The following is a 25007-nucleotide window of genomic DNA, read 5'->3' as shown; positions in this document are numbered from 1 at the left end:
AGCCCACATCGGGCCATTGGGGATTTGCACATCGGTGCGGTATCGGCCCCACGCCATCGGCCCCATATGGGCAGCCCACATCGGGCCATTGGGGACTTGCACGTTGTGCGGTATCGGCCCCACGCCATCGGCCCCATACGGGCAGCCCAAATCGGACCAATGGGTATTTGCACATTGGTGCGGTATCAGCCCCACATCATCGGCCCCATATGGGCAGCCCACTTAGGGCCAACGGAGATTTGCTCATCTGGACGGCACCAGCACCATGGCGTCGGCCCATTTCAGGCAGCCCACATTGGGCCAATGGAGATTTGCTCACCAGTATAGCGTCGGCCCCACGGCGTGGGCCCTTTTCAGGCAGCCCACATTTGGCCAGCGAAGATATACTCCTGTATGCAAAATCAACACCAAAGCATTGGCCCATTGGGCCAACAGAGATTTGCAGAGCTCTAACACTAACACACACCCACACCCACACACATGCCCTCAGTGGAAAACCAATTGTGGCCCCAAATTTTTAGAACTGTGCAATATTGAACAGAGAACACTTTTCAAGAAAGAAAATTTAAAGCTGTGCTATTGGCACTTTGACATTTTTTGCAACTGGCTGTAAAACAATTATATAAATAACACAATTTAAAGTGTATAGTAAATTAATAAAATTTATTACAAAGTATCATGTATAAAATATAAACAACACACAACAGTATTTAAGTAAATTAAATCCCAAATTTATATTTTAGCATGTAGATAAACATGTACTCCATAAATATCTCCATTTGCAAAAACAGTATTTATAATAAACGGTATGATATAAATATCAAACATAATACAAAATAACAAAGAATTATACAACTTAAAAAAAGATAAATAAATAAATAATAATATATATAATATATATATAAACATCAATAAAAACAGCAAATCATATTCTTGAATAAATACTTAAATGCACTAGACTGATGTAGTAGATGAATAATAAACTGATACTATTATTGCTACTGGAACAAAGCCTCTGGGGTGGGTTTCCCGAAAACGAACAACCTTAGCGAATAACGAACGAACTAACGAATGACGTGAGTAAAGAACGAGCCAGTTCTGCGAGTGTTTCCCAAAGAGCTTCGCAACGTGAAAATTAACAAAGGAGGTTAAAGAACGTCTTTGTTGAATCCTCCCCTGAAACAGCGCACTCAATCGATCCACAAATATCGATTATTATGCAGTATTTATTCAGTATTACACCCTAAAAATGTAAAAAAGTGTTGTAATCATCAATATGATACATATTTTGAAATTTAAATAAACAAAAGGATGTACTTTGGCATTAATAAAATACTCCTACAGATACATATGGCTAAATAAATAAGTCATATGTTTATATATAAATGTTTAATAAACATTAAACTTTTTTAAAACTATTATTGTTAATATATTATATTAATAGATATTGTACAAATATTATTAATAGTAATATTGATAATAATATTAATTTATTATTATTATAATTATTAATAGTATAAAAATAACATAATAATACATATACGTATGTTCCGGTGTGTAAATATATATATACACTGCTCAAAAAAATAAAGGGAACCCTCAAATAACACATCCTAGATCTGAATGAATGAAATATTCTCATTGAATACTTTGTTCTGTACAAAGTTGAATGTGCTGACAACAAAATCACACAAAAATCATCAATGGAAATGAAATTTATTAACCAATGGAGGCCTGGATTTGGAGCCACACACAAAATTAAAGTGAAAAAACACACTACAGGCTGATCCAACTTTAATGTAATGTCCTTAAAACAAGTCAAAATGAGGCTCAGTATTGTGTGTGGCCTCCACGTGCCTGTATGACCTCCCTACAACGCCTGGGCATGCTCCTGATGAGGTGGCAGATGGTCTCCTGAGGGATCTCCTCCCAGACCTGGACTAAAGCATCCACCAACTTCTGGACAGTCTGTGGTGCAACGTGACGTTGGTGGATGGAGCGAGACATGATGTCCCAGATGTGCTCAATCGGATTCAGGTCTGGGGAACGGACGAGTCCGTCTCATGCTACCACGAGTGTGAAAGCACCACCAACATTCAAAACTGACCAAAACATCAGCCAGACAGCATAGGTTCTGAGAAGTGGTCTGTGGTCCCCACCTGCAGAATCACTGCTTTATTGAGTGTGTCTTGCTAATTGCCAATAATTTCCACCTGTTGTCTATTCCATTTGCACAACAGCAGGTGAAATTGATTGTCAATCAGTGTTGCTTCCTAAGTGGACAGTTTAATTTCACAGAAGTTTGATTTACTTGGAGTCTTATTGTGTTATTTGAGTGTTCCCTTTATTTTTTTGAGCAGTGTATATATATATATATATATATATATATATATATATATATATATATATATATACACACACACACACACACACACACTGTAAAGCTCCAGCTCATCCTAAATCACCATCTCAGTTGGGTTTAGGTCAGGGGATTTTGAAGGCCATGCACCTCTTTGTTAACTAGATAATACCATATGCGTCAATTAATTGTTTTCATAGTTTTAATATTAATCGACAATGTAAAAAAAAAGAGACGCGTCAACTTTTGACTGGTGTTTATATATTTGTGAGCTGACACACCCCAGAGTTTGCCCAGATGAACGGACACAATAGCTGCGGTCCAATCTGAAGGGAGCTGCCTAGGTAGTCATTGCCTTCAAAGGCAGCTCCCTCGTTCGGCAGCATTTTCACCCATAAGGGATCTTATAGGGCAGCGCGTTCGGGACACGCTCTAGAGTCAGCATACGTCATCACGTCTAGCGCGCTGTGCCCGTGAGCTGTTTATAAAAAACTAAAGTTAATGATCACTTACCTCGGGATAAATCTCAATGCAGCGGCAGCTATTTCTCAGATATTTAAATATTCATGATTTACTTTAATTATACACTTTTCCTCACTTAATTCTCAGAGTATGGTCAGTTTTATTTATGTATTTAATTTATTTTTGATTAGATGCTTCATAGAAATGCATGAGTAATGAAACCATAATATAATAAATATTTTGTATGAGCCATCAGAGCTAAATTATCAAACTAAGCTACGTTTCACACAACAGTACAATTAAACTGTTTACGCATTAAATCACTGAATTACAGGTTATTCTACAGTTGTACACTATTTACACAGTAAATCACTTAGTTATACGTAACAGTGACTTAAAACAGTTAAAACTTTTTATACTGGACGGCCAGGGTATCTTTGTTTCCTAGCGGGGGTTTCCTCAGCGCTGCAGCCGCGTTTGGTACTCTGTAAGTCGGCTAGATGCATGTTAGCTTACCCGGTAAATTAGCGCGATAAGCTAACGGTAGCTTCCGCCAGTCAGGTCTTACATTAAATGAAGTACAGGCGAAAACAACGATGGAAAACAACTTAAAACAGTCTAAAATATGCTTGTTTGATAAACCCACGCAGCGGTGAGTGGAAATACAGGAGGGAATTACTTACATTTGTACAGAAACTCCGTGGCAGTGCCGGCTCCGTCCGCCATGTTTTTAAATCTGAGCGCTGGAACTCTGATCTGGTGAAATGCATCATGGGATTGCCTTCGCCGTGAAGGATACATCTCACGCTGCCTTCAGAATCGGGGTAAAATAAGGCAGCTGCCCAGGTAGGCAGCACATGCTACCTTCCGAATGGGACAGTCCTTTTCTCGGGAGAGCGCCTATGCTGCCTGAAAATGCTGCCTAGTTGGGCAGCTCCCTTCAGATTGGACCGCAGCTAATGTTGATTAGAAGCACCTAAATAAAGAATAATATTAAATATTACCTGCACATTCACCGATACCCTTTACAATACGTGTAGGTGTGAGTAAAGACCCCGCAGGCGTCCCGTGCACCGGACCTACAGTACCAGGAATTTTCCCAATAGCATGGAAATATATTGTATTGTGCTGTAATTCCCGGGCTGGTGGGAAGTGTATATAAGTGTGTGTATGCCACATAACAGCCTGATTACAGAATCCACGGACTTGGTGACTTTGCAGCTTTGCTTAGACCGTGAGCATCATCTACAGGAATATGGATTTTTAAAAATTTATGGGTTTGATTGGTCAATTCCAGTATGCCCAGTCAGACTACACAGACAAAGTTGGCATTATAATATAATATAATATAATATAATATAATATAACTCACTCACTTACTCACTCATCGTCAACCGCTTTATCCGTTAAGGGTCTTGGGGGGTGGCTGGAGTCTACACCAGCCGGCATCGGGCGGAAGGCAGTATACACCCTGGACAGGCCGCCAATCCATCGCAGGGCAGACAGACACACAGGCACATCCACTCACACACTCACACCTAAGGGGCAATTTTTATCCGACATCCAATTAGCCTGAACTTTGGACTGTGGGAGGAAACCGGAGCACCCGCAGACACGGGAAATAATATAATATAATATAATAATATTAATTATTATAATAATAATTATATATATAATATAATTGATTATAATTAATAGTAACATAATATAATTGCTTCAACCAGGGAAATTATAATTTTTCACCCTCAAAATTGGCGGTCCCTGGTGTTTAAGGTGCTGAACTGCAAGTAGAGATCCCCTAAAGAAGCTCTTAAGAATAACGACTGGGTGAGGGCACTCGTTAATCTGCGAGTTTACGTAGTACTTTAGTTACGCACGGGTTTGGGAAACACTCTTTAATTAACGATCAATCTTAAGTACGAGTTAACGAAGTTCTTAGCGTAACGAAGCTTTCAGGAAACCCACCCGATCTCTATTATTAATTTTATTCCTCTTGCTTGTAGACTTGGAACCAAAATGTCATCCCAATCAAACCAGTAAAAAAAAATTCTAATTGAATATAACATTAGTTTTTGCATTAAGGTTTTTATCTCACAGCAATAATAATGAAGGAGAAAATGGATGTACTTTACATAAATAGAACAGATATAGTTAATCATAATATCAAAAATGAATATTGTTTATGCATTAATATAGCATAGATCATAAATTAACTATTTTTTTTGAAGAGACTGCATTCCAAAGCCAAACCTTTGCAACCTGCTCGATCTCTGCATCCTTTGGTGGTGGCATGATTGATCTTCTCACGGCCTCTTAAAATGATAATATAGAGATATGAGAATGTAGTCAGGTAAATACTACATCTGTTAGTGTCTTTTCATGTACAATGCTTAATTTTAGAGAAATTTGCAGACTGTATTTGATTACAGTGATTCTTATATAGTGATAGTTATTTGAATTTGAATTTCTTCAGGCTATTCATGGTGAAACATAAATAGCCTTTACAGTCACTGTGTGTGACTGGTAGTTACATTCTATAAACATGTGAGGTGGCCGATATCAGGATATCAGGTTCACAAAAATACCAAAACTTTTTAAAATGATATCTTTCCCTTAGCTTAACTGGCTAGCTTTCCCTTAGCTTAACTGGCTAGCTTTCCCTTAGCTTAACTGGCTAGCTTTCCCTTAGCTTAACTGGCTATCTTTCCCTTAGCTTAACTGGCTAGCTTTCCCTTAGCTTAACTGGCTAGCTTTCCCTTAGCTTAACTGGCTAGCTTTCCCTTAGCTTAACTGGCTAGCTTTCCCTTAGCTTAACTGGCTAGCTTTCCCTTAGCTTAACTGGCTATCTTTCCCTTAGCTTAACTGGCTAGCTTTCCCTTAGCTTAACTGGCTAGCTTTCCCTTAGCTTAACTGGCTATCTTTCCCTTAGCTTAACTGGCTATCTTTCCCTTAGCTTAGCTGGATATCTTTCCCTTAGCTTAACTGGTTATTTTTCCCTTAGCTTAACTGGCTATCTTTCCCTTAGCTTAAGTGGATATCTTTCCATTTTCCATTTCCCTTAATATTTCCCTTAGCAAGCCATTGTTCCCTTAGCTGGTTATTGTTGACATACTTGGATATAAAGTTAACTTACTTAACAGCAGTCTTTCTCCAAGAGCCGAGATAAGCTGCCAACTTGGGAGCCCCTCGTGTTATTTAAATGTGAGGTAAATTCTCATTCTAACTTAGGACAATGCTAACTTTTTTTAGCACAATGCTAACTTTTTTTAGCACAATGCTAACTTTTTTTAGCACAATGCTAACTACAACATTGCTACCCTTATAATGCTACAATAACCTGAGAGTGGTAACTGCATTAGCACCACATTAGCGTATCTTAGCAAAAATATAAAAGCGTATAGTAGAACAGAAATTAACTTACCTTTCAGTCACTTTGACAGACCAAAGTCACTCACTGACTTTGCCTTTAACCCCTTTCCGCAGTCCCCCTAGTGGCCATTCCGCCGGCGGAATGGAAATCGACTCGGCGGACATTTTGATTAATTATAAACAAATAAATAATGTTTTGCGGTGAAACCGCTCTGATATGACGGGGGACTCCCGTGGCTGTGTGTGTGTGCAGCGGTGTGTGCGTGAGTTCAGGCAGTCAGACGGGAGGAGGGGGAGGAGGGGGAGAAGGGGGAGGGGTGACACACACAGCAGCAGACACAGACAGAAGCTTTACACAGAGATCTCACTTCAGAACCAAAACTAATAACTTAACTTTAACTTTTATCACCTTAAAAAATCATAAACACCTACAGCAACTACAAAATACAGTTTAAACCCGAATAAAACCGCTTTATACATGTTAAACAGCTTACTCACCCAAGATGAAAAAAAAACGCTATTTTTCACTGGAGCATTTAAATCCTGAACTTTCCCATCGAAATTTAATCCATCAGGGTTGAGAAATAAAAGTAGTATACAGCTTTCCATTTAGCCACAGATGTCCTCTTCAAAATCCATCAGAGTATTATAATCCAGTGCGCTTTGTTTTTTTGTAATCAGCCTCAGAGCGTGAAGACTTAAGGTGCTTACACACTGAACGCGGTACACCGCGCTGTATTCCGCTGTGCCGCCGCTCAGCTGGACGCTGGCCAGTTGTTGTTGCGTTGGGCTGCTGCTGACGCCAAGCGTCTCCTGCTGATAATAGGCGGAGTTTTCTAAAACCCATCACCTCTGCGAGCGGTGTTTTGTAGTTTTGAGTCTCTACAGCCTCTGTGGATCTGTATCTGTTTCTCAGCCTCAGAACAAAGCTCTGATTCTTCTCTTCCTCCTGTTATCTCTATATGAGTGTAGGGAAGTGATGTACAGCTGAGGGGATTCACTAATCGCTATTATTAGTCTCTCGCGCACGTTTATTGTTGTTTGGACTACAGTTTCTCTCTAGTCGCGTGAGTTCACGTCATGCGTTTTCTGCCGAGGTACCGCTTGCCGCGAGGTCAAAGTTGAACCATGTTGAACTTTGCCCGCGGTAAGCGGTAGCGCGGTGGAGGCGTGGTTATGGGCGGGGAAACGCGCCGCTTTCCGCTCTGCTCCGCGGCAGCGACGCACCGCTCTACCGCTCTAGACACTATTGAGTCCTATGGGGGTCAGCGTACCGCGCCGCACCTACCGCGTGCAGTGTGCAAGCACCTTTACGCGCTGAAAAGCTCTGATAATTTATTCAGCGTCGAAAAAAACACAGCGGGAAATTCGAAAAGCTCCATTGACTTTGACTGACAGCCGTTTCGTCCAATTGTAGACACTTTCAGCTTTCAAACGAGCCATTGTGTGTCAAAATAGACCAATCAGAGCCAGAGATACAGCCGTGCGTATGCGCTCCCGTCTCCGCCTATGGTTCTGTGTTTCAGCTTAGCTCCGCCTTTACGCAGCGGTTCGAGGCGGTATATCATTGGTCTGGAAGGCTGTCAATCAGCGAGTTTAGGCGAATCAGCAGTAAATAAGGAGGTTCCTGACCCAGAGGGAGAGCGGATGTAGGCAGTGTTTGGTTTGAGGTGCGTTCACTGTTATTTGGAAGCAAAGCGCTTCGTGGAGCGTTCAACGAACAAAACTTTACACTTATCAGAAGTTTTGCTGGAGCTGTTTGAGTGACTCTGGGGAGCAATTGTACATTAACTCATCAGTGTAACACTATTGATTCGGCCATATATATATATATATATATATATATATATATATATATATATATATATATATATATATATATATATACTTATGTATATTATGTATATATATATTTATGTATATATATGATATTATGTATATATATTAGTTTTCTTTTTACTTTTGAGTCATTTACAGAGATTTGTGGCTGTATACAGAAGTTTTTGGCCATTGGGGAACTTTGTGCCATTTGGACACAGTTTGGGACACTTGGAGACGTTTTTGGCACACTTTGGTTAAACTTTAATAAAAGTTATAGGCTTATAGGTAGATAAATAAAATTTTGGCTGCTCATGGACAAGTAGTTAGTGCACCTGTATAAGCAGAATTAGTTTGATACCATCATGTTCTTTAAAGATATGATGATTTGTATGTGAAAACAATAGGCGATTTTAATTTTTTTTGAAAAATTGTCAAAATGTATCATCAATAATAGGTTATTTAATTTACCAAATACTGAAAACCAATGGGTCCATTTTTGGACCCCAAGTATCTACTTTCATATGAGCCATTGATCACCAGGGTACAGTGTACAGTTAAAAAAATATTCAAAGCTGAATAGAGGGACCCTCAAACAGGCGAAAATTCAATTTTTTGGCCACTGTTAAATTAAGCTTGATCGTTGCTCTGTGGTAAAGGCACGTGCAGGGAGGGGGGAGGGGGAGGGGGGTGGATTCGTTGGTTACATGATCCTCACAATTAAATATCACATGCAAAAATAAAAAAAATATGTAACTTTTACAACCTTGCTGGCTTACACAAAGTGTATAGTCAAGCACAAAAACATTTATAATTTAATATTTTTATTTATTTATTATCAGCACTACCAATAATAAAGGTGAGATTATGAATCAGCACCATGGAGCAAATTCGTAGCTATCCAAAATATTAAATAAAAATATTTTTATAAATAAAAATGTATAGCTATACAGTATATGTCTTGAAAAATATGAGATGTTACTATGTGTGTGTGTGTGTGTGTGTGCCCCTCCAAAGGTCTCTGCACAACTCTGCTGTGGTACCTTGATTTTTCTCCACTTTTGGTTTAGAAAATCTTTCAGAGCTGATACTACATTTCACACAGTGTTGCTCCTATCCACTAAGCTAGCTAATCTACCTAGCTCTCACAGACAAAAACAATAAAAAATATTCAGATACCCTTCATATGAACTTGTTATGACACAAACTTTCAGATTGTAAAATATTGAATGGTAAATTTGGGCTGACCCAGAGTAACCTAGCATAGGATTTGTGTGGGCATGCTCACATATGTGTGCGTGCTGCCCACATATAACCCACAATGCCTACAGTGTGTAAATGGTGCAGGCTGAATTAGGGCTGACCCACAGTGGCTCTGCATGAGATTTGTGTGCACATGCCAAAGTGCAGGTTGCCGACATATAACCCATACCGGGTATGAAATGGCGCAGGCTGAATTTGGGCTGACCCACACTGGCTCTGCATGGGAATTGTGTGGGCATGCTAAACTGTGCTTTGCCCACATATAACCCACACTGGCCCTTCAGGGTGTGAAATGGTGCAGGCTGAATGTGGGCTGACCCACAGTGGGCCTGCCTGGGATTTGTGTGGGCGCATCAAAGTGTTGGCTGTCCAAATAATTCCCACACTGGGCCTACAGGGGCATTAATGCACTGGGCCAGTTCAGGCTAGCCCACAGCGGCCTTTTATAGGATTTGAGTGGGCCAGCCAATGAACAGGCTGCCCACAGAAAACCCATGTTGGGCCTGTTTGGAATTTTAATGGGCTAGCCCCTGCCCACAGTGCCCGCACTTAGCCCACGAAGGGCCGATGTGTAGCTTTTTGCTGGGTAATAATGCACTCCATATAAGCAGGATTAAAGTAAAATAAATTATACTGGACATAAACATATATAAAATGTCTCTAGAAGATATATAATAGGAAATGAAAACAGTGTGAATTTTTCTTTTGCTTAAAACAGCAAGAAAGTACTACCCTGAATGTGATAATTAGGGGTGGGTGATATGGCTCCATATTTCAGGGTAATATAGTTCATGATATTCAAAAATATTGGCAACATTATTTCTTACAATATTTATGGCATACTGCCTTATTAAAACAGATTAATGTCATTTCTGGAGCTGTGATTGTATGCAGATAAATTATCCCATAAATGGTCCTACACCTGAATAAAAAAAGTAATATTATCTAATTTCTAGAACATAAAAACAGGAAGGGGTAGGTCGAGACTCTTCATCAAGCATATACATTTAATACAGGCTTTTTCTGCTTCCGGTCACTGAAATTATTGTATTGAAAAACTAAATATTTGATTATAAAAGGTGAGGGGTAGAGATATACTGCAAGTCAGAAAATTACAAAGATATTTATAAGATAAAACGAGATACACTTTGTTAGAGCAGTATGACATATTTACAGCTAGTGCTGGACGATATGGCCAAAATTTATATCACGGTACATTCCTTAATTTCGGTCGATACAATATAATCTCTGTCAAACACAAACCAATAACCTATTTACATTTTACCAATATAAATAACTTTACATTACAACAGAGGCAGAGCTTCTTATCCTTTTGTAAACATATTTAACAGGTCAAAACAAAAGTGCCTCATCCAGGATAAAGAATGCAGAAAGCCTTCATTTATATAAAAGGAACACGATATCACCGTCAAATAAACAAACCTATATCAACTATAAATAACTTAGATACAACATAAACTACATAAGTGCTTCAGCCAGAATAAGGAAGATATGGTGTGTAGTGAAACTGCTTGAGGTGGTGGAACAGATTAGATGCATTACCGTTGCTAGTCAACTCCACTTTCCGGCACAATTGGGAGCAAGCTGAAGTTTATCAGACCTTTGAAAGCCGAACCACTGAATTAGACCTGCCTCCCTCAACTATCTCTCCTGTTTAATCACTTGTGGAAGCATCAGGTGTGCTCATTCTGCATCTAAAATCTAAAATTCTGCATCAGGGCCGAGCCTAATCGAGGAACTCGGTTCGGCCGCACTGCGCTCCGCTCGGCTTCATAGCGGGAGGTTCTAGGTGTGGACCGGAGCGCAGCCGAGCTTCAAGTTTTAGTAGTATGGATTATAGTGTAAAGTGTGATACTACTAAAGTAGTAGTATAACACTGTATTCAGTGCTGGACAGCAGCAGTGTTTCTGCTACATACATTTTGCAGCTGCAGCCTGCTGACAGTCAAGATACAACTACATATTAAAATGTCTGTGAATTTATAATGGGATAAAAGTACTGAAGCCTTTATTGTAGTATGAAGGTGTCCCAGTATTTTTCTCCATATAGTGTAACTAATGTAGGTAATTCTTTTTGGTTAATTGACCTGCTTTTATTTTAATACACAAAAAATTTTTTCTTTGTTTTTCCAGAATAAACAACCAGGATATTTAATAAAGAACAGTGTTAAACTGCTGAAAGAGGTGAAGCACAAGCCATCCAGAAGAATCTCCTGAAAACGCAGAAATTGTTTGCTACATTTCACAGACAGATGGAGCCAAGTCCCGACATGGAGGAACATCAGCACTCTGTCAAGAGTTTTACTAAACAGAGTGATAAAAAAAAACACCAGCGCATTCACACAGGAGAGAAACCACATCACTGCTCAGACTGTGGGAAGAGTTTTAATCAACAGAGTACTCTCAAAATACACCAGCGCATTCACACAGGAGAGAAACCACATCACTGCTCAGACTGTGGGAAGAGTTTTAATCAACAGAGTAATCTCAAAATACACCAGCGCATTCACACAGGAGAGAAACCGTATCACTGCTCAGACTGTGGGAAGAGTTTTACTAAACGGAGTAATCTCAAACTGCACCAGCGCATTCACACAGGAGAGAAACCACATCACTGCTCAGACTGTGGGAAGAGTTTTAATCAACAGAGTACTCTCAAACTGCATCAGCGCATCCACACAGGAGAGAAACCGTATTACTGCTCCGATTGTGGGAAGAGTTTTACTGAACAGAGTAGTCTCAAAATACACCAGCGCATTCACACAGGAGAGAAACCGTATTACTGTTTCGACTGTGGGAAGAGTTTTACTGAACGGAGTAGTCTCAAAATACACCAGCGCATTCACACAGGAGAGAAACCACATCACTGCTCAGACTGTGGGAAGAGTTTTAATCAACAGAGTACTCTCAAACTGCATCAGCGCATTCACACAGGAGAGAAACCGTATCACTGCTCAGACTGTGGAAAGAGTTTTACTAAACAGAGTAATCTCAAACTGCATCAGCGCATTCACACAGGAGAGAAACCGTATTACTGTTTCGACTGTGGAAAGAGTTTTACTAAACAGAGTAATCTCAAACTGCATCAGCGCATTCACACAGGAGAGAAACCGTATCACTGCTCAGACTGTGGGAAGAGTTTTACTAAACAGAGTAATCTCAAACTGCATCAGCGCATTCACACAGGAGAGAAACCGTATTACTGTTTCGACTGTGGAAAGAGTTTTACTAAACAGAGTAATCTCAAACTGCATCAGCGCATTCACACAGGAGAGAAACCGTATCACTGCTCAGACTGTGGGAAGAGTTTTACTGAACAGAGTAGTCTCAAAAAACACCAGCGCATTCACACAGGAGAGAAACCATATTACTGCTCAGACTGTGGGAAGAGTTTTACTAGACAGAGTGATCTCAAAATACACCAGCGCATTCACACAGGAGAGAAACCGTATCACTGCTCAGACTGTGGAAAGAGTTTTACTGAACAGAGTAATCTCAAACTGCATCAGCGCATTCACACAGGAGAGAAACCGTATTACTGTTTCGACTGTGGGAAGAGTTTTACTCAACAGAGTCATCTCAAACTGCACCAGCGCATTCACACAGGAGAGAAACCGTATCACTGCTCAGACTGTGGGAAGAGTTTTACTTTACAGAGTGAACTTATATTACATCAGTGCATTCACAAAAGATAGAAAAGTATCCCAAATCTGTTCCTCTGCCATAAAAAATGCAAACCTTAAATCTTTCAGACAGCCAAAAACACCTCATCATGCACAAAATCTTCACTCTGTTACAAGAACTTCATTTAAAAATGGCTTTTTACAGGTTCAGAAAAATGAATCTTATCCAGAGATGATGTTTACTGAATTTCATGCTGTGTTTTTATGTATGTTTGTATACCTACATTAGTTAATGCCTGCAGAGCTCTTCAACACTTAGTGTTGTGTTTTAAGAAGTTTTTACACACAGAATCATAAATGGTACCACTAACAGCATAAACTAGGAACATACATTTTTACAATTTTTTCAGTGATATGCTGAATAAATAGTAAAGCGATGATGCTAGCTCAGAGTAAAATCGTATATTAAATCTCAGCATTAGCTTTAGAACTAATAATAAACAAAAGTGAGGATTTTATCATTCTGGGACATTTTTAGGTTTAAAAATTGAATATGCTTTGCCATAAGTAGGAAATGATCATTTGGTCAACTTATGTCATTTACAGCTTTAACACATTCTCAATTGTTTACATATAAAAACTTTCTTTATTTTTTCCTCCACTCCACGTTTGTAGTTTGTAGTTGGAGCGAGGGCACTGCCAGTGTTTGCTCCAGATGTTAGATTAGCATTACTTAGTCTTTTAAAATTTAGATGTCGTAGTTTAAAGGAGTAGAGTATTCTTAGGAGTAGAGAATATTCTTAGCTTGCAACAAAAGGCCAACAAAATCCTTTTCAGAGTTAAAAAAAAAAAAAAAAAACGGTCTAGCTGTAGTTTCCATACTGAAAGCAACACTCAGCAGGCTATGCAGCAGTAAGACTGCAGGATCCTTGATTCCCTCTACTGCACATGTGTCAAACACAAGGCCCGCGGGCCAAATGTGGCCACATCCAAGCGAGAGCTTGTAAGATCTTAGTGTCTATAATAAATAGGTCAGAAGCGTTCTTTGACCAAAAACTACATTTCCCACAATGCTTGATTGTATTACCCGCGAAGTTACGGCTTACTGCCACTACACGGCAGTGTAGTCATTGATGTGGAAACCCTGCCGGAGGGAAGGCGTAACTTCGCGGGTGGAATTGAGACATACAAACGTTTATCTCATAATGTCCAGAAAAAGAGAAGCTGATGCAGACGGACGGCTGTGCTTCAAGGCGAAAGACCGGTATGCCTTTTTTGTTACGAAGAGTGTTACTGACCAAAATAAACGCTTGTTAGGAGAGATATAAGTTCTGTGTAAATATTTATAAGACAATAGCTGACTAAATCTGTTTTAATGACGTTAATAAACATCACTGTGACAGCGCTAGTCGCAGTTTCACCTCAGCAAAGGACGAGGACGTGAATCACTTATCTAACCAGCCTTTACTGATTTCTGCCCCCAATAACCCTTTCAATAACCTCTAATAGCCTTTAATAGTCTTCAGTAGCCTTCAACAGTCTAACCTTGCAGCCATGGTGTGTCCACTAAACTCCGTAGTTATAAACATCCTGAGGTTAGCAGCGCGCTAACTGACCTGTTTATAATGTAATCCGAGCAGTGACTCCGTGACTCTGCTCTAAACTGCTGCTGTTAGCTGCTTGGGCTGAAAGATGAACTGTAGAGAGCTGTATTATTCGGTTAGTGGGGTTAAAATCTTTATTTTCTACACAGAAGAATTTTAAAAACTGTAAAAACGCTCCAGACTGCCTCAGCTGAGCCCTGTAGCCCGTGGCTGGGCTGTAGCTCTGACTCAGTAAAGACTGCGGGCTTGTGATGCTGTTGCTGCAGCTTCGACTAGTGGTTGTATGAGGAACTGCTAAATCTGAGGAAATGCTAAATCTATCACATGTTCTTAACAGCTCACAATTTTTAATTTTATATTTATTAAGCCTTATTTCAGTATCAAACGTTTTGATCAAAGTTAATACAACTTGTATTTTATGTCATTCCTATTCACTTGACTAGTTTGGTTCTTGATTGATGGAGTTTTTGGATTTCATAACATGACAAATTAAAAGGATTTATGTTAATAGAGCAACAAGCAAACATTTTTTTCCATGCAACTGTAATATTTGATTGAATAAATAGTATATTGAGAGTTATTTAACATTAAGGAGTAATTACATTCATGTTATATTACATTTGGTTACATTTTATTACATTTATAAGTTACATCTGGCCCTCAGAGGACAGCCAATATGCCAATGTGGCCCTCGGCCAAAATGAGTTTGACACCCCTGCTCTACTGGTTTTCTCATTGGTCTATGGTTCAGTCAGTCTGATTAAAAATCTGCAAGTTAATCTACAGGGATATTTGGTTGTGTTGTGTTGCTAAAGTTATGTACTCTGTTATCTTTTCCTTATTTGGTATCGTTTTGCTAAAGGGTTTTTTTTATATCTCTAAAGGTACTAAAAATATCTAATCCATTTACTTTATTGATTGTTTTATCCAGTACCAGCTATTATAGTTGTTTTACATCACCTTATGTATTTACTCATATTCATATCTATGTGATTCAATAAAAGGCTTTTATATTGCAAGATCTGCAATCTTATCTATTCTTTCAACTTAAACATTTAGCCAAAAGCTTTTGTACACAGCCAAACATACATTCAAGCAACCACTATATACAGTGCCTTGCAAAAGTATTCGGCCCCCCCTTGAACTTTTCAAACTTTTGCCACATTTTGGGCTTCAAACATAAATATATGATTTTTTTGTTTGTTTTTTGTGAAGAATTAACAAGTGTGTAAGAATACGGAGGAGTTTTGCCTTACTATGTTCATTGTTCATTGATTAAAGGGTTAATCTGTGTGTAACTAAATCAGCATTTCACTTAATCAGTATGTTATTCAAGCATTTAGCACGATTCATGATGATTCACATTGTGACTTAGAATGTATGTATATTGTGTCCTTGTGCTCAAAGCAAGGCCGTTTTTCTTGCAACTTAGCATGATTGATTTTTTCCAGCAGAACCATGAGTTTCTGTACATGTAATCTATAGTCTGATAAGGTTGGGGTGACCGAGTTCTCGGCTGACGTATAGGATGAATAACTGCTTATCAGTATCAGGATCCGGGGGGTGTGAGGAGCCTCCTCACACACCATTAGACTGAGGCCAGGCGAATGCCTGTTTTTATTAGACTCTGTCTAGGAAGAAGAGTAGAGTTGGGCGGGAGAGCTTCTCCCGAGAGGGACTACAGAGCCACAGGTCCTGGTCACGCAGCCGAGAACTCTGGAAACCCCAACTTTTCTCACCTTTGGGGTTTTCCTCTTATTTTCACCTTTTTATTTCAATTCAATTTTCAATAATCTTTTTACTCAATTTTTGATGTATCCAAAAAAACTGTTTTGCTCAGAAGATTCTTTGAATAAAATCTGACGGAACTACAATTTTGGACTGGATCTCCTTTTCTTCTTTATGACGTATCATGCCAGATACATCATAATTCGAACAGTAGATCAATAATCTTTCAATCGTGAAGTGGAACGAAATTTATTGGATACACATTATGTTGAGATACTCAGTATTTTGAGAACATTGGTATTTAACTTGTGTGAAACTGACACCAATAAATCCATAACTCCTGCTATTTACTTATATAGAAGTGTTTTTTTCTCAGTAGCTCAGTCGCTGTGAAGTGTGGATAATAGTTTTGCAATATATTGATTATCGCTGAATCGCAGTTTTGAGATATCACCGTTATCATTAATTTACCACTTTGCTCAAAGGTGCTGAAAAAAACTTGAAAATGGGCCTTGAAAGTGCTTGAAAAGTGCTTGAATTTTACATGGTAAAAGGTGTTTGAACCCTGTGTTTAAAAACCCCAGCAGCACTGCTGCACCTGATCTACATGTACCAACACAACACACACAAACACGTCACCACATTAGTGTCAATGCAGTTTTAAGAAATATTTATCACGAAAATAAAGCTCTCTGGCACTGGGAATTAAATATACAGGGTAAAATTTAGGCTAATCGGATATGCAGGTGAAAAAATAAACTGTGAAAAAATATGTGTGTGAATATGTGTATGTTTATACCTACAAATCTCAAATGTAAATTGACATAATATGGACCATTAAATGACGGTAACAACCTGACTGTTTGACACTTAGCTAATCTGCATACCAGTAGGAGAGAGCAGAGATAGACTGTGTATGAAACGGTAGGCAGCTACCACAATCCCTCATGCCTGAGCTGTTCATATGTTAACACCCACTAAATGATTAACCCTTTACAAGTATTATTATGAACTTTAGGAAAAAGAATATAAACAGAATTGCCCTTTTTTCTATTGTGAGTTAAATGAAGTCACTGCTGCCTATTCTAATAAGCTAACCGTATGACTAGCTTGACGAGCTCTGGGGACATTTTTACATGGGATGTGTCTGAAAGATCTGTGGAAAAAAAGACATTACTTAAAATAATAAAAAGTATTATTACAATCGTTACAAAAGGACTTTCTGACCTGAAAACAAAAAAAAGAAAATATGTTTTATAAAATTTATTGAGATATCATATATATCCTATACCCAGTTTATAGACACATTTGGGACATACCGGGGTTGGACAATGAAACTGAAACACCTGTCTACAGTCACTCAGTTTTGGATCTTAGTTTGCATAAAAATAAATTTATGCCAGTTTTTACCCTGAGCTCTGGCTTGCTCCAATTTTTTTACTCCTTTTTTCCTCTCTGTGTCACAAACTCTTCTAGTTCCTCCCTTTACCCAAGTTTGTTTTTAGGAAGTCTTTATAGCCACAGGGTCAAAATGAGACGCATAAACACTACAGAGCAGGGGTCTCACCATGGGCGCAGATGATTATAGTGACCTCATCCGAAATCTACCATCTACAAGCATAAACGTTGGGGTTTTAATTTAATTAACTGTACGTTTGTGGAGTTCTGTGTTCCACAATGCCCTCGTTTTTAAACTAGGAAGCGTTCAGTTCAGAGGTTACATTGTTCGGAGCTCCGTGTTCCAGTTCCAATGTAAATTTAACGCACCTTCTCAAGTCCGGGGTTCTAAGGAGCTGGTAACTGCCTGTAGACTACAGACACAGGCAGTTACCAGCTCCTTACGGTACGTGTCCACTGGCACTTTTTTTCAACGCTGGATCTCCTTGCTCGTTTTTGAATTAAAATGAAGCAACAGAAGTAGACAGTCATAAGTTTAATATTTTTATTTTTTTTTACCAACCTCACTGTAACCTATAGCTCTATAAACAGGCGCCTGTTCTGTGTGTGTGTGTGTGTGTGTGTAAGAGGCTTGTGTGTGTGTGAAGACGCAGCCTGCTCTTCCCTCATTGGCTGGACGCAGCCTGCTTTTCCCTGATTGGCTGGACTGGACACAGTGCGGCGGCCGGATTTATTTGAATAAAGTTGAGCCGGAGGGCGGAGCTGCGTTAAACGCAACGCAACCCGGCATGCACCGAGGCATGCAGCGGCTCTCTCCATTGATTTTATGTATGATGTTATTATGATCTTATTTTAGTAAGCAGTCGCTGTTAACTGAAATTATAAGATGTAAAATGTTAACATTGTCTTCCTGGTCTTGCCTAGGCTGTAGCAATGAAGAAACAAAAAACAATGACAGCGTTTTTTCAAAAACCAAACAATGTGATATGGAATAGTAGGATGTCAGTGATTTGGCATCATGGTGTAAGAATGCGCGCAGATGGCACTGGGGACATATTGACATACCAGACCAATAACAGTTTCAGTATGGCTAGTGTTGATCAGAAAAGTGATTATTCTAAAGTTTATTGCAGCATATATATATATATATATATATATATATATATATATATATATATATATATATATATATATATAATTTTACAGCTTGGTCCCCCCCAGTTCAAAATGTCCATCTGCGCCCCTGGGTCTCACACTCGCGGCCCGCGGGCCAATTGCGAGAAGTGTTGTTACAAACAGCAGAGATGTAGTAATGACACATTACAAATACGTGCTTTCATGCTGAAATACTTTATATTATGCTCTTTAACAAAGACAGACATGTGGTATGGCATATTAATGAGTGCATAAATTAATTATATATATAAATTAATTATATAATTTCTATTATTATTAGAAAAATAACAAACGAAAATTAACCCAAAATGTTGACAAAAATATAATCTAACGAATTTCAAAACATAAAAACGAAAAACGTTAAAATGGTATTAATACAACAGTTTAACACCTGGATCAAACAGTTATAAGGATTTATATTTATGCTTAGTACACAGACTAAGCTTAATAGAGCAGACACAGGCATTCTGCTGTCCAGAATTTTAACAGGTGCTTATTCTTACTCAATAGCTGGAGTTTTTGAAATGAAAAATTAAAAGAGAAAAGAACTTTGAACTGGACATAACTTTATTTATGTCATTTATGTCACATTTCACTTTGCTATGTAACTGAAAGTCACTTTTAATTTTTTTTTTCATATCTAAAAAATAAAGCATCACCCTGTCATCTGGTGCTGCATGTCAAGTATATAAACCTTAAAAAACATTTGAAATACACAGCAATATAAAGCTATATGTTAGCGTTCATTTCTTATCACCAGGGCAAATTTATTTTAAAAATGTATATATTAATTAATTGACTAAAATCTCTCCTGCATGCTGCAGTCACGCAGAACGAGCTTGAAAGCTTGCATGGCACTGCGATTAAAAAAACTTTTAATAAATAAAGTCCTATAAAGTGTAGCAAAATGTATGGTATTAAATTCGAATATTTACTCATATTCAATCAAGAGAAATCAGGCAAAATGCGCCGCTCTCTCTCTCGCATCGCCGAGCTGAATTCAGCGCGAGGCTTCAAATAATATAACAACTCAGTTTAGTTAAATTAATTAAGATGAGTGAGGACCTGTAAAGTTAATCAAATATTGTCAAATATAAAGTATAGGTTGAGGTTTTGGTGAGCTGTTTCAATTATTTGAAACCGAAACTAACTGAAACTGATATTATTCTGCACTATTAGAAAGCCTTTGTTTTTTTTTAAATGAATTTTTATTTTATATTAATTATTTTTTAATTCATTTTAAATATTTTTATTATTTTTATTGATCAAATAATTTTTTTCATAAGATATATATTTTTTATTTTTGATGTATTAATTTTTATGATCTTTTTAAAGTTTTTTATTTTTCCTTTTTTATCTTTATATTTTTTCCGTCTATAGTAAATGCTAGTTTTTATTTCTAATTTTTCTAATTTTATTTATAATATTTTTAATCCCTTTTAAACTGTAAATGCTCAGCGGCACAGTAAATGAGGGTCCTCCTCCAGTGTAAATAACCGATTGCTTGATTAATGTTCAATGTTGCAAACCCAGTTTTTACATAAACAATAAACAGAATAAAGAATAAAATAACATTGCTGATGTATCTTCAACAGCACATCGCATCCTATTCACTTCAATGGAGAGAGCCACTGCATACAGGCTGGGTTGGGTTGCGTTGCGTTGAACGCAACCCCGCATTCTTTATTCAAATGAATCAAGCCGCCGCGCTGCTTTCAGCTAATCAGGGACTTCACACACACACACACACACACACACACATTCGAGCCTTACACACACAAACGGCAAAATATGGATTTATATAGAGCACAGTAAAGTTCATTTAATCATTAAAAGTTTAAAATTGACTACACCTGTAGCCTTATTTGGATTCAAGATACGCCCACACGGCGAGACGAGAGATCTGGTGTTCTGTCGACTTGTGCTACCCTGACAAACCGTGCTACCCTTTTGTGTATATTTAAAGGTAAAAGCACAAAAGTAGCACAATATTAGAGCATGTTTCCAGCAGAAGTTCGTGTACTATGTTTGGATAGTCTAAACCACCGTATCAGGGTAAAGTTATGGTAGTAAGAGTTTATTATAATCTTTATTTTTTATTTTAAGATCATATTTTATTATTATTGTTATTATTATTATTATTATTATTATTATTATTATTATTATTATTATTATTATTATTATTATTATTAATTGCCATTACACTTTGACAATGTAATGACAGTCCAGGTTATTAAATGAACAAAAAATATTAGAAAAACAGAATTATTATAGTACACTTGAAATAATAATACAAATGTAGGTTACCACATGCGCAGTGTCTTTAGAAAGCGCGTATCGATGGGTAGCATCACTCGACAGAACACCTGGCATGGCAGAATGTGTTGAATAAAATACGTGTTCTTGTCCTGAGCGGCCCAGCCTCACCCAGTCTCTACCTACAGCGGCCCCCAGATAGAATAAGATTGAGACCACTGCTATAGAGCCAGAGAACCAGCTTAAGTTCCAGACCTGAAGATTCAGACCAGTAGTTCCAATGAACTTAATACACATAAACAGTCCACAAATACAGCTACAAACTACAAAAGCATACAATAGACCCAACAATAAATGCTTAATGTTCCTACAAGTACAGGCGTTTAACAAATATCACTCATTTGTATCTCTACAGGATGCCAGAGCAGCCAAAACATTAAGTACACACAAAAATCACCAGTCACACGGCATATTACTTAGTTTCACGTTGAAGGGCAGCCTTTAAAAAGGCTTTTTAATATAATATGACACAATATCTGTCTTATTTCCATGATAGTTAGCTAAATATTTAATTAATCCAGCATGCGCTCTCCGTTTTACTACTAATCAATGCGCGTAGCCTGACCCCTTCATCCGAGCGCAGAGAAGGGGCTAGGCAGCCATGGCCCCGCCCCTGGAGTGAAAAGCATGAGTCTTATTGGTTAGATTGTCCTAAGACTTTTCTAATAGACTCATTACTACACCCTTCTCAAAATCAGGAGAAGGGTCCGCGGACACGTGAGCAGAAGACATTTTAAAGAGCTTTGATTGGTCAGTACCGCTGTCAATCATACAGTCCTATAGCAACGAAAAACACAGGCTAATGCTTTGAATTAGTTGCTGTTTTTTCGTTAATCTATAAAATAAATGCTTACACTTGCAATAATTATATACATCTTGATAAAAAAATATGTAATTATTTACATGCACATTTGGTCAGCCCTTAGAAGGCCTTAGAGGCCTTACTGCACACCACTGATATGTATATTGAATATGAATTATACATAATATTTAAGGCTGGACAATAATTTAAAATCACTGATTGTCTCCAATAATGTTTTTGTAATTTTTAAACGAATATATTTTTATTAAATATTGGCCTGGAGTTCTAAGACAGCAATGGTCCTCCAACTAAAATATATTCTTAAGAGGCATTTAGTATTTACAGCATCTGTTACCGACTGACGTTCATTAGAGAGCTGCGTCAGTTCAGTGCATTAATTTGAGAAGAAAAGACAGAACCCAATAGGCATATGTATAGCCATACACCTTATATAAGGTATATACACCTTATATAAAGTTCTTAATACTGTTGTAGAAAAGAAAATGAAAGGTGGGTTAACCCCCACCTCTCGTCCGGGGTACAACTCCCCTGCGTGTTCGTTTGATAGAGAGTCGTAGGCAGGTGGAGTGAAGTTGAAAGCAAACCAAGTATTTATTACTGAATTCAGGAGAACCAATACATACAAGACAGTTAACAGCCGTCCCAGTAGAAGTTCTGACCCCCTCTGATCTGACTCCATGTTTATACCCTAAATGACGTGAAACCTGCTGATGAGGCGTTGCTAAAATCATCTCATGTTAGCGTGCGTAATTTCACGTGTTAGTACTCAAGTTTCACAGGTCTGACCGGACCACTAGTGTTTGGCCTTGACTGTATCCAGCCGGACAGTGTGGTATTGTTTCAGGAATTGACTGGGTCCAGTCAGACAGTGTGATATTGTTCCAGTAATTAGACAGTGCCGCCCTCCCTATGTGCGCGTGTCCTCCTCCCGCTTTGGTAGGTGAAGAACTTTGCACGCACAGAGAGAAAGGCCACACTGTTCGTCCCGAAGTCTCCTTTGTATCAATTCAGTTCGTACAGAGTGTACCAGTCGATGATTGATGGCCGTTAGTCAGAAACATGCAGTGAACGAAATGCTTCAAGCATAAGCTACACCAGTCACACAATGGATTCCATATATTATATGTTACTGTGTTAGTAGCGTGTGGTTAGTCCGCCATATAATAGGTCCTATGTGTTAGTAAATGCCTTATGTATCATGTGGGTTAATTTGTCATATAATAGAGTCTGTGTTAGTCACATGCCTGATCAAACAGTGTTTTACTATATATGTAAAGAATATACTGTGTTTATTGGTTAATCTTCTATATAAATGCGTGTAAAATACACTGTGAGTAAAAATGATCAAATATAATGTGAGTATTGGTTATGCATATAGAATACAAGGTTTCACACAATGATTATGTAATTATAGATACTAAGATAAGTAATCATAATTGAAAGATATTTGTCAATACACTCAAGGTAAAATAAACAGTTACTCTTCAATACCAATACAGAAATTAAGAAATGTATTGTGTGTAAAGGATGATTTACACTTCTTACATAGATATAGCCTTCATAAATGTATTTAAAGTAAAAAAAAAAAAGTATTTATTGATTTTAATAGTTCCTAGATTTTTTTTTGTTACAGATGTACTGAGCCATGAGACTGCAAAAATGTATATAAAAAAACTGTATGCTAGAACTGCATCATTTTTTATTTCTGCCTTGAATGTCCTGAATCATTACTACATCTCTGCTGTTTGTAACAAATCAAACCACATTTACATACATAGTGAGTGACTCCTTAGAGGGTTCTTAAAAGGTTCCCTGGAACCGGCTCCGGCACCAGCACTTTTTTGGTGGAAAAGAGGTATAAGAAGAGACGGCTCTTTCGGCTTCCAAGTAGCTCCTTATATTTTTTGGTTGCTTAATTCAATTTATTACCAAATTATGTGTACAATGAATTAATAGAGTTGAAACATATATTATATAAAATATATATTATTTATATGGCTTTATTTTTATAAAAAATAAATAATGAAATACAAAAACAAAGGTCCATCTCAAGTAAACAAACAGGTCCAATGTAAATGTGTATATTATTTTCAAATGTGCAACTCTATACAGTGAAATAAACAGCACTGAACACCATCAACAAAGTGTCACTCAACAAAATAAAAAATAATTGTGCAAATAAAAAAAACAAGCATCCAGGTGATGTTTTTTGAAAACTTTAGCAAAGATTGACATAAAAAGGAGCTCATGTTTGAGGGTTTGATTGGTTTCTGTTATGATCTGCCCTGTTGTGGAAGAGGGAGCTGATGTTGCTACAAAACACAGTTTATGTGAGGTCACATGTGTAAGGTGGGGTAGATCAAGCACTTCAATGTTGAATGCTCTTTTTGTCAATCAGAACGTTAATCATCTTTTTTTATGTTCCATTGTATCTTAATTCTGGAAAGACTTTTCTTCTTTCTTTTTAAAGAAAACTAAAATCTCTGTAAATATGAACCTTGGTGATATATATGTTTTTTTTTTCATACACTGATCTTGATTTTAAGTATATTATTAATATTATTATTTTATTGAGTAAATACTACTATCATCATTGTAAATACTTGATTTGATATCTTCTTACTGGAGTTTATTCCCCTTTTGAAATCCTTTAGAGATTGCTAATAATAAGAAATGCCTAAAAACTGTAAGAGTTTATGAGGAGCTTTCACTGTTGCCTCTTGTTAATATTTCTCTATTTCTATCATTAGTTTTCTTCCTTAATGTATATTTTATGTTGTCTTCTACTGTGGTTTATATGTATCATCGTAAAACTTTAATCTATACATTTATATTTATATATATATATTGGCTCACTCTCTGAAGTCAGCGCTTGTCGTTTATTTCAAAGAGCCGGCTAAGAGTCTGACCCATCACTACTAATAACTACAGTGCCGTAGTTTAACACTTTATTGTTGTGCTGTTGTACCAGAAAAGAATGTAGACTGTTAAAACTTACTCCTATCACCATGTTCTGTGTTACAGGAACCAGAGTCACTGAAGATCACA

The 25007-nt window shown here is 37.7% G+C and overlaps 2 protein-coding genes across 7 annotated transcripts in view; both read left to right on the top strand.

The window, feature by feature from the left end:
- Nucleotides 1-25007, top strand: part of LOC125801328 (zinc finger protein 239-like) — a 157917-nt gene that overhangs the window by 7751 nt on the left and 125159 nt on the right. The gene's annotated exons all lie outside the window — the stretch shown is intronic.
- The window catches only part of LOC111196344 (zinc finger protein 658B-like), a 298411-nt gene that overhangs the window by 246064 nt on the left and 27340 nt on the right, over nucleotides 1-25007 (top strand). For 2 of the 5 annotated variants that reach the window (XM_049477362.1, XM_049477363.1), the window contains exon 2: nucleotides 11425-16392. The exons of the other annotated variants lie outside the window; for them this stretch is intronic. In XM_049477362.1, coding sequence (XP_049333319.1) covers nucleotides 11544-12986 — 1443 coding nt within the window. In that variant the 5' untranslated portion in view covers nucleotides 11425-11543 and the 3' untranslated portion in view covers nucleotides 12987-16392. Of the gene's footprint in view, nucleotides 1-11424; nucleotides 16393-25007 lie in introns of those variants that run through there. 5 annotated transcript variants of the gene reach the window in all.

The sequence above is a fragment of the Astyanax mexicanus genome, chromosome 4, assembly GCF_023375975.1.
Source record: "Astyanax mexicanus isolate ESR-SI-001 chromosome 4, AstMex3_surface, whole genome shotgun sequence".
Classification (NCBI taxonomy): domain Eukaryota; kingdom Metazoa; phylum Chordata; class Actinopteri; order Characiformes; family Acestrorhamphidae; genus Astyanax; species Astyanax mexicanus.
This window is presented reverse-complemented; position numbering and strand designations above follow the sequence as displayed.